The 11,662-nt window shown below is 42.8% G+C and overlaps 1 protein-coding gene across 1 annotated transcript in view; it reads right to left on the minus strand.

Moving 5' to 3' along the window:
• The window catches only part of dhcr7 (7-dehydrocholesterol reductase), a 40,105-nt gene extending 39,907 nt beyond the window's left edge, over positions 1-198 (minus strand). Inside the window, exon 1 of the mRNA XM_080189928.1 lies at positions 95-198. Coding sequence (XP_080046054.1) covers positions 95-97 — 3 coding nt within the window. The 5' untranslated portion in view covers positions 98-198. The remainder of the gene's footprint in view (positions 1-94) is intronic.
• Positions 199-11,662: the final 11,464 nt, after the last annotated feature.

The following is an 11,662-nucleotide window of genomic DNA, read 5'->3' on the forward strand; positions in this document are numbered from 1 at the left end:
GGACCGTACGCAGCCAGGACCGTTAACAAAACAGAAAATAATGCCTGCCGCGAGAAATCAATGGAGAGCGATTTAAGATTGCCAGCATCCTTACCATGCGCTTTGTCCCTGGGGTCCCCTTCCTGGAAGGTTGCGCTGCGCTCTGGGAGCAGATGCACCCTCACACACACACAGGGTGCCGATCAGCTGGGCTCCTACTCTGAGAACTGTCAGCGCCCTGTCAATCAGCACCTTCCCATCAATGGGGAAACACGCCTCGCACGATGAGGCTCTCCAATCACAGCTCAAACACCCCTCTGATCTCACAAAGGAAGGGGCGTGTCTTTGACAGGGATTGGCCCCAGCTCCTCAAACTATTGTATAGTCCGATTAGGGGGAGGGACGGCCGGGGAGGGGGGTGGAGGCGGCGGCGGGGGGGCCCCCAGGTCGTAGCTGGACAGCCTTCTCATTCAGACAAGGATGAAGGGACTGTTGATGATCCAAGTGCTGCTTCTTCCCTGCTGCCATCAGGACTTTTGAATGGACCTACCTCGTATTAAATTGATCTTTCTCTGCACCCTGGCTATGACTGTATAACACTCTGATTTCTCTTGGTCCTATAAATATTTTAGTGTCACAAGTAGGCTTGCAATGAAGTTACTGTAACACTGCATTCTGCACCCTCCTTTCTTTCTCTGAGTACGGTATGTTTTGTCTGTGTAGTGTGCAAGAACAATACCTTTCACTGTATGCCAAATGCATGTGATAATAATAAATCAAATCAAAAAACTGATTCGTGTCACAAGTAAGCTTACATTAACACCACAATGAAGTTACTGTGAAAATACCCTAGTCGCCACAGACTAGTGCCTGTTTGGATACACTGAGGGAGAATGTTAGTGTGGCCAATGCGCTTAATCAGCACATCTTTTGGGCTATGGGAGGAAACCAGAGTATCCAGAGGAAACCTACATGAACACAGAGAGAACACGCAGTCTCTGCACAGATAGCAACCCAAGGTGGGAATTGAACCTGGATTCCTGGTATTGTGATGCAGCAGTGCTGACCACTGTGCTACCGTGGAGCACATTGTAAACTCTCAGCAAGAATGCAGGAGAGAATCCATCCTTTCCATTTTGAAACATGCACTGATCTTAGTCTAGATTCTAGAAAATCTGGTCTTCTTCACAATAGCTGATTCAATGGACCAGAAGATATACAGAATAGGTTGACAATATTTTCAGCATGACTGTATCATTTGGGCGTATCACTTATTACAAAGGCAAACTTTACAGTCCACTTCCCCAGCCATCGAAATACCTCATTTAGATTCCATTATTCGCAACCTGGTGATTTTCCAATTTCAGCTTAGTTCTTCGTGGGAGATTCTATTTTGGACCTGGCTCCCCATCATTATCCTGCAGTCTCACGACCCGCCAGTATCTCAGTGTTCCTCCAATTTTGGCCTCTCGCGCATCCTTGATTTCATTCACACCACCATTGACACCCCTGCCTTTAGCAGCTTCCACTCAAAGCATTGAAATTCCCTATCTGAACCTCTCGGCCTCTCTACCTCTTGCACCTTTCTGAGGCATTCCTTAAAACCTACCTCTTTGACCTGATATCTCCTTCTGGGACTGGATGTCAAATTCTGTTTCATCATAACATTGTTAAAAGTGCTATATAAATAAAAGTTGTTGTTGGTAGATTGTACTATAAACACCATGGCAGTTCCAGGAAGTCCTTGATTACATATAAAATCATACAAACTTGCTTAAAACTCTCGGACAAAATTGAACAACCAGGCTTTACTTATCTTTGCACATTGGCTGAAACTATGCTTCTTTATTTTATTACTGGCACAAATAGGTTTACATTAACACTGTAGTGAAGTTACTGTGAAAATCCCCAAGTTGCCACACTCCGATGCCTGTTCGGGTACACTGAGGGAGATTTTAGCATGGCCAATACACCTAATCAGCATGTCTTTCAGATTGTGGGAGGAAACTGGGGAACCTGGAGGAAACCCACACAGACACAGGGAGAAATTGCAGACTCTGCACAGACAGTGACCCCAGCCAGCAATCAAACACAGGGACATTGGGGCTTTGAGGCAGCAGTGCTAACTATTGTGCCACCATGCATTGATAAGTTAACTGTTTTGCATTAACTGTTGAAACTTGGCTTCTTTATGGTAGCCCAAACAAATAGCCTACTGATAATTTTTCTGAAGATTCATACCTGAATTGCTATTTGCATGAGATATCAGAAAGCAACAAAACTAATTAACAGTAGTGTACCGAACACCACATGGCAATGTGTCCCTGACTTAAGCATTTCAACCACTCAATTAACTCTCTTCACTCTATCATAAGGTCTGAAACGGGCCTGTTCACTGATGATTTCTCAGCATTTAGCTTCGCTTGCTACTCTTGTGACAATGAAGCAGTTCATGCCAGTGAAGACCTGGATAATATTCAAGTTGAGCTGACAGTTGGCTGATGTGCAACATGGCGACACGGTGGTACAGTGAATGTGAACTGCAGATGGTTCACATCCACAGTGAACCCAGGGATCCGGGTTCAATTCCCGGCTTGGGTCGCTGTCTGTGCGGAGAGCGTATGTTCTCCCTGTGTCTGCACTGATTTTCTCCACGCGCTCCCATTTCCTCTTGCAATCTGAAAGATGTGCTGGTTAAGTGCATTGGCCATGCTAAATTCTCCCTCAGTGTACCCCAACAGATTTGATTTATCATTGTCATATGTATTAGTATTAGTCACACGCTATACAGACAAAGCATACTGTTCATAGAGAAGGAAACAAGTGAATGCAGAGTGTAATGTTACAGTCATAGCTAGGGTGTAGAGAAAGATCAACGCCATGCAAGGTAAGTCCATTCAAAAGTTTGACAGCAGCAGGGAAGAAACTGTTCTTGAGTCAGTTGGTACGTGACCACAGAGTTTTGTATCTTTTTCCCAATGGAAGAAGTGGAAGAGAGAATGTCCAGGTTGCATGGGGTCCTTGATTATGCTGGCTGCTTTGCCAAGGCATCGAGAAGTGTAGACAGAATCAATGGATGGGAGGCTGGTTTGCATGATGGTGAACAGATGCCAGAGTGTGGCGATTAGGTGATTTTCACAGTAACTTCTTGCAGTGTAAACCTACCCATGACACTAATAAATAAAATTTCAACTTTAAATATGAGTGGCCTTTAATGGCCATTTAAAAATAGAGAACTCAACTATTTTGTCTTGATGTTTAAAAGCCCCACCATGGTTGTACATGTAGATCTTGGGCCACCACTGCCCCAGGGTTCCCCAGAGCTAGCCATACGCACACTGGTTGCAAGAGAAGAGGTGGGATACTCAGTGGCAAGTGCTTCATTGGTGATCCCCCAAAATCTCTTCACCATCTGTAAGATTCAAGTCAGGAGGAAGACGGAATACTCCCCGCTTGCCTGGATGAGTATCACAACAAACACATTCAAGAAGCTCGACGGGAATCTAGACAGAACTTGATTAGATCCAATATCAATTAGCTCCACTTCTGATACACTGTGGATTTTATATGTACAATGTACAGTAGGTACAGTAGTGACTTGACAAGGTTCCAGCACATCTCTCCTTTGCAACCTCCATCACAATAAAATGCAACAGAAGATATCCCATCATACCTTCTAATTCTATTTTTTACTTGCGTTATATGCTTTTAAAACTGAACTCTTAACTCACTATATTCTGCACCCTCTCCTTTCCTTTTCTTCTGCATACTCCATGAGTGGTATGCTTTGTCTACATAATGCACAAGAAACAACACTTTTCACTGTATCCCAACAATAAATCAAATCAAGTCAAAATATGTTATAGGAACACCATGTCAGGAAACCAAAGTATCTTTAAGTAATTTGTATTTGTGGGTATTAGAAACAAGATATAGCTTTAACTAGGTTTAATTTTGTATTTATGTATAAGAAAGGGTTAAAATTTCAGTTAACTGATGTTAAATAAAGTTGCTTGCATGTTTGTGGGCTTTGGTTTCATTTCAAATTGTGCTTAAATTGTGATTAAAGATTTTACGATGTGAAAATAAACAGTTTAATGGAAGGCTAGGCTGTGGGCCCACATTGAAAAGTAAGCGCTTGTAATTCAGATTGGAACCAGGTACTTCAGCAAAAATGCAGCTCTCATAGAAACTGCTGGAGGAGAGGCAAGACAATGGAGCAAGGATAGAAAGCAAGTCGCAGAAGCTAAAGGACACTTAGCTGAACAGAAGCCAAGACAGAACTTGATTAGATCCTAGGGAATGAAAGATTTGATGCTGCAGCATTTTCTTTAGCAAATTGAAGGGGTGATGAAATGAAGCAGCATTTGATTCTGCTGAATGTGTGTGGGGCGAATACAATAACTTGATGAGGAATCTGGCCACGCCATGGAAGCCAGGGGAAATGTAATATGCAGATTTAGTTGCTCTGGTTTGGAATCACCATAACATGAAGCTCTCGGCGATCGTTCAAAGATACACATTTCATCACCATTTTCGAAAAACAGGCTAACATTGTGGTAGAAATGCACAAGCTTTTCTGAACACGGTGATTTCAGAGAAGTTTTCGATAATCTGGGTACATTGCATGGTACGACTGTGAAGTTATAGGCAGTTCCTCAGGATACTCCTTGCTTCTTCAAGCGCAGAACAGTTCCACAAGAAAGTGGAAGAGAAGTTGGAACAGTTGCAAAGGCTTGAAATCATTGAGTGTGTTCAATTTTGTAGTTAGGCAGCTCCAATCATTCCTGTCCTTAAAAATTATGGTATGGTGCGCATTTGTGGTGACCATCAACCAGATTAGATGTTTATCCATTACTGAAGTTGGAAGATTTGTTTAAAACTCTTGCAGAAGGCAAGATGTTTTCAAAACTGGACATGAGGCAAGCGTATCCGCAACTGTTGCTAGAGAAAGAATCAAAGCAATACGTGATCATCAACATGCATAAAAGGTTGTTCAAGTGCCCTCATTTGGTTTTTGGCATATTCTCCAGTCTGGCAATCTTCCAAAGGACAATGGACACACTGTTGCAATGAATTCCCCAGGTCTACTTAGATGACATCTTAATTATGGGGAAGACTGAGGAGGAGCACCTCAGCAATCTAGATCACGTTTTAAAAAGCTTTTCAGAGGCAGGATTGCATCTAAAGTGTGTCAAATGCATTTTCCAGGCACAAAGTTTGGATTATCTAGGCTGCTGAATCACTGCACAAAACTTATCTCACATGGACAGAAACATTTGAGGCATTAAGGAGGTCCAGAGCCCAGGTCAATTTTTGGGCTTATTAAATTGTTATGGAAAGTTTTTGTCAGGCCTGAGTTCAGTGTTGGCTGCAATGTATCTACTTCTCCACAAAAAAACCAAATGGAAATGGGAGACTGCACAAAAGAAGGCGTTCATTGATGTATATGCGCTGCTGCAATCGGCTGGTCTGCTAATCCATTTTGATCTAGACAGAGAACTTATCCTGTTGTGTAATGTCTTGTCCTATGATGTGGGGGTGGTACTTTCTCACTTCATGGAACATAGGTCTAAAAAACCCATCAATTTTGCATCTAGGGCGCTGACAAAGGCTAAAAAGGGATATTCATATTTGGACAAAGAGGGTCGAGCTATCGTTTTAAGATTCCATCAGTACCTGTATGGATATTCCTTCACCATATGTACAGAGTATAAGCTGTTGATCAGTCTTTTTAGTGAGTCAAAATATATTCCTCCCATGGCCTCAGCAAGAATACAGCCCTTACACTGGTACTTACAAGATACTTACATTGACAGCTTAGTAATACAATATTGTGTACAGAACAGTGAAAGACAACCAAATGCAGACACATTGAGTCATGCCCCTTTATCAGATTTACCATCCAAAGTATTGTGTCCTCCTGAGATAACTTCCTTAGTTGAGAGACTTGCACATTCTCCATTAAGTGCAAAGCAGATTAAACAGTGGGTAGACAGAGATCCTTTTTTGTTGCAAGTTAAAAGATTACTAATGCAAGGATGGCCAACTATCGTAGAAGACGATGGGTTTAAACCTTGTGTGAAGTGTAATGATGAGTTAAGTGTGCAGGATGGGTGCCTACTGCAGAGGTTAACCATGGTGGTTCTGCCCCTTGGTCATTCGCCAGTCTTGATGAAATTTATGAGGCTCATCCAGGTGCTTCCAGAATAAAAAGGCGAGACAGGTCATATGGCCTCATATGGATCTGGACTTGGAGAACAAGGTGAAATCCTATTCAGCATTTCAGATGAACCAGAAGGTGGTGCCACCAGCACCACTTAATCATTGGGAGTGGCCTAATAGGCTGTAGTCCATACTTTATGTGGATTTTGCAAGACCTTTCATGAACCACATGTTTTTGGTTGTCGTAAATGTGCGTTCAAAATAGTTGCAAGTACGCATCATGTGTAATACTACAAATCCTTTGACAATTGAGAAGCCACGTCAAATTTTTGCAACGCGGTCTAACTTGTTTTGGATAATTGCACTATATCTGCAAGAAATCATGCAAAAGAATGGTATACAGCATGTGCGTACTGCACCATTTCATTTGGTTGTGAATAGTTTGGAGGAGCGAGTTGTTCAAACTCTGAAGGAGGGATTGAAGAGAACGGCAGGTGATACTTTAGATACAAAGCTCTCAATATTTAATCCCAGTATCATTATCACATCACAACCAGGCTGTCTCCAGTGGAATTGTTGTTAGATAGAAGGCTGAAGTCTCATCTGGATCTGCTTCATTCAGGTTTCAGAGTGAAAGTGAGGAGATAAGGGAAGCAGAAGGAGGGACACGACTCCCACACTAAAGAAAGGCAGTTCAAGCTAAACGATCAGGCTTATATTAGAAACTTTGGCAGGAATCAGGGGTGGTTAATGGTAATAAATTTAAACAAAGCAGTCCAGTATCTTGGGTCACGAAACTGCAACAGAGAAAAGTTGTTCGCAGACACCAAGACCATATTCGTTTACTCATGACCCTGAGTCAGGAAAAGTTTCAGAGTCAGCGATCATTACAGAGAACAAGGTCGAAGGTAATGCGGCTGTGGGCATTGTCCAGGAACGGCTTCCTGCATTTTCAGGTTTCTCCGTTGACTCTGCTGGGAGAATGGAAGAGGAATGTTCCTACCTAAATGAAAGCAAAATACTACAGATGCTGGAATCCAAAACAAAAAGAGAAAATGCTGGGAAAGCTCAGCAGGTCTGACAGCATCTGTGGACACAGTAAGAATGTTCACAACACCAAATTAAAGTCCAACAAGTTTATTTGGAATCATGAGTGTTTGGAGCATTCACTCACCTGATGGAGCAGCACTCCAAAAGCTCATGATTCCACATAAACTGGTTGGGCTTTAACCTGGTGTTGTGAGACTTCTGTGCCCACCCCAGTCCAATGCTGGCATCTCCACAGTGTAACATCTGTGGAGATAGAATAGAGCCAATGTTTTGAGTCTGGATGACCCTTCATCCAACATCTTCACTTATGATTCCAGATCAGCCGTTACAAGATTCACCAGTGGTATTGCATATGTCACATTGCAACTGCAAAGCTCATGACAAACCTTTGTATTATTAAGACTTTACTTTTGTTATATTCCTGTCCTGATGGGGGATTCAAATTTAATTGTTTTACTGGAGTTTGCTGGAGGTTGTGAACTTGTTGGGCTTTGGTGGTCTTTAGGTCTTGCTTACAGATCACTCTCTTGCAAGCTGAAAAGATGTTCTGTCTATATCGCACGCAAGAAACAATACTTTTCATTGTATGTTAATACATGTGACAATAATAAATTCAATCAAATACAATGAGAAATAATGCTTTTTATGGTGCATCTATAAAAGTTGGTGAAAGTCGTAGTAGACATGCCAAATTAATAATGAATAGTTATTATTTTGTTATCCAGTATGTGCAAAATCACAGTACATGATAATGATAAACACATGTTATAATGTGACTATAGTTGCGATTTCTGGCAGCAACCCAAGTTCACAACATATTTATAAAGAAGCGTTCTCATTCAGCCCATCTTTATTCACTAAGGTCCCTCTCATAATATCTTCCAATTGCTTCTTGAATTATTTCAGCATCGTTGCCTCTAATTTCATTCCAATTTTCTTCTCACAGCCAGTGGTTCACTAAGGCAGACTTTCATTTGTTCCCATACCTGGAACAGGTCGCTGGTCTGCCGCCAGGGACTTGTAGGCTTGAGGGGCACCATTTCACATCAAGCATGGCTGACCAAGAGTCTCTCCCACTCTTGCCACCAGCCATTGGCCTGTTGGAAGCATTGGCAGGTTGACACACTCAACCTGTGTGACTGTGTTATGAACACACCATCCTTGACCATCAAGTCCTGGGGTGGGACTCGAACCTGGAGCTTCTGGCTCAGAGGCAGGGACCCACTGCACTACAAGGCTTCCTCCTTGCCTTTCTATTAGTTTGAATCTGTGTTCCTCTATTCTAATTTAATTAAAAGTAATAACTCAGATTATCTTATCCTAACAATCTTTCCAGTGTCCACAAGAACACTGGCGCTTCCTTTGGCTTAAAAGTTTAAATTTCAGCTGTCTGTCCTTAAAAGTCAGTCCCTTTACTCTAGAGATCGGTACCTTGACACTCCTCTACAATGAATCTCTTATTCCTTGGCAGCTAGAACTGGGTGCAGTGCTCAAAATATAATTGAATGCTCTAGATTTTAATCATTACTCCCCTTAGACTTGATGCCCTGTTCATTCTATTCACTTTGTTGCCTGCTGATTTGCAGTTACACAGTTTTACAGCACAGAAGGCAGCCATCTGGTCTATTGTGGCTATCCCAGCTCTTCAAAAGAACCAACTACTTTGTTCTATTCCCCTGATCTTTCCCCCATTAATCCCACAATTTCTTCCTTCTTGAGAAAAATTGCTATTCATTAGTGAATGTCTATACTGTTCAATTTTTTTTCTCTTTAGGGTTTTGAGGACCAGGCATAGAGGACCAGGAGGGGTGGGGGCTGGTGGTGGAGTGGGGGGGTCCATTCAAGGGCACAGACTGATTCTCTTAGTATACTGTAGCAATACTTTTACTGATGCATGATTTTGGCCAACAAATAGTTCATCACAATATAAACCCAACCCCGTCCAACACAATCTTTGGATGGAGAGTTTCCGCACTCAACATGGAGGGTTCACTGGACCTGTTGATGGGAGTTTTACGTGAGTCTAGGAAGCTTCACTGCCAGAGCTGAAAGTAGATCCTGCATTTGCATGCTTTGTAATGTCATGTCGCTTAAGGAAGTATTGTTGCTACCATACAAGGATTGGTGAGGCCGCACCTAGAGTATTGTGCACAGTTTTGGTCCCCTTATTTGAGGAAAGATGTAGTGGCATTGGAGGAGGTTCACTAGATTGATTCCAGAGATGAGAGGTTTGAAGTATGAAGGAAGATTGAACAGTTTAGGCTGACACTCTCTGGAACTTAGAAGAATGAGAGGAGATCAAATTGAGGTATATGTGATAAAAAATATGTATAAGGTAGATGTGGAGCGGGTACTTCCTCTCGTGGGGCATTCTAGGACAAAAGACCATTGTCTTAGGATAAGGGGTAGAAAATTTAAAACAGAGTTGAGGAGAAACTACTTCCTCCAAAGGTTGTGAATTTGTGGAATTCGCTATCCCAAAGTGCAGTGGATGCTGGGACAGTGAGTAAATTTGGGGAGGAGTTAGACAGATTTTTAATTGGTAATGGGTTGAATGGTTATGGGGAGAAGGCAGGAAAATGGGAATGAGGAATATTTCAGCCATGATCGAATGGTGGAGCAGATTCGATGGGCTGAAAGGCCTAATTCTGCTCCTGTATCTTATGAGCTTATGACCTTCCTTCAAGATAGCCATCTTTTCCTTGCCTATCAGGTACATTATGGACCCATTAGGTGCAACAGAGAATAAGTCATCAGTCCAGGAGGTTTTGATGACTCGGCCTGCAAAATCAACCCTCTTTTCCTTGTTTGCAGGCATGTGCAGATGTGCTTGCCATCCTTTTTTGATAACTAACTCCAAATTGTTCCTCTGATCCGCAAGGGGTACGCACAAGTGGGCTGTTTAAAGGGGAAAGGAAAAGTGCACCATAAACTGCAGTTTGAGAAAGGACAACATTATAATCAGCAATAAATTCCTTAGTAAACCACTTCCCCCCACCCCTGCCCTAGAGATATCAATGGCAATGTCTGATTGGGATGTCTCCCACCCACTTAAGTTTTTATTCATTTATTAGTGTCACCAGTAGGCTTACATTAACACTGCAATGAAGTTACAGTGGAAATCCCCTATTCACCACACTCTGGCACCTGTTCGGGTTTTCTGAGGGAGAATTTAGCATGGCCAATGAACCTCACCAGCATGTCATTCCTCCTTCATGATTGTAGGAGGAAACCGGAGCACCCGGAGGAAGACCACGCAGACATGGGGAGAATGTGCTGACTCTGCTCAGATACTGACCCAAGCCGGGAATTGAATCCTGGTCCCTGGTGCTGTGAGGCAGCAGTGCTAACCACTGTGCCACCCCTCGTGTTCTCAGCATCCTGGCTCTGCTCTTCACCCTGCAAAAGACAAGAGGGTCTAGCTCCGTTCAAATTCACAATGAGATCACCAGATAGCACTACATTATTGAGCACCCCAGCTAGTTTGCGGAAAAATGCAGGTGTCCAGAGATCAGGCCTCGCCATAATAGAAAAGCAAGATTACTGCGGGTACTGGAATCCGAAACAAAAACAGAAAATGCTGGAATATCTCAGTGTGTCTGACAGCGTCTGTGGAGAGACAATAACAAAGAACAAAGAAACTTACAGCTCAAGAACAGGCTCTTCGATCCTCCAAGCCTGCACCAACCATGTTGCCCAACTTAACTAAAACCCTCTAACCTTCTGGGGACCATATCCCTCTATTATCATCCTATTCATGTACTTGTCAAGATGCCCTTTAAAAGTCACTACCGTATCCGCTTCCAAGACCTCCCCCAGCAACAAGTCCCAGGCACCCACTACTCTCTGTATAAAAAATCTGCCTCGAAAATCTCCTTTGAATCTTGCTCCACGCACCTTAAACCTATGCCCCCTAGTAATTGACTCTTCCACCCTGGGAAAAAGCTTTTGACTATCCACTCTGTCCATGCCTCTCATAATCTTGTAGACTTCTATCAGGTCTCCCCTCAACCTCCATCGCTCCAATGAGAACAAACCACATTTCTCCAACCTCTCCAAATAACTAATGCCCTCCATACCAGGCAACATCCTGATAAATCCTTTCTGTACCCTCTCCAAAGCCTCCACATCCTTCTGATAGTGTGACAACCAGAATTGAACACTATATTCCAAGTGCGGCCTAACTAAGGTTCTATAAAGCTGCACCATGACTTGCCAATTTTTAAACTCAGTGCTCCAGCTGATGAAGGCAAGCATGCCGTATGTCTTCTTGACTGCCTTTTCCACCTGCATTGCCGCTTTCAGTGACCTGTGTACCTGTACATCCGGATCCCTTTGTCTATCAATACTCTTAAGGGTTCTGCCATTTACTGTATATTTCCTATCTGTATTAGATCTTCCAAAACGCATTACCTCACATTTGTCTGGATTAAACTCCATCTGCCATCTCTCCACCCAAGTCTCCAAC

Source organism: Carcharhinus amblyrhynchos, chromosome 6, assembly GCF_965287045.1.
Source record: "Carcharhinus amblyrhynchos chromosome 6, sCarAmb.v2.hapA, whole genome shotgun sequence".
In the NCBI taxonomy this organism is placed as follows: Eukaryota; Metazoa; Chordata; class Chondrichthyes; order Carcharhiniformes; family Carcharhinidae; genus Carcharhinus; species Carcharhinus amblyrhynchos.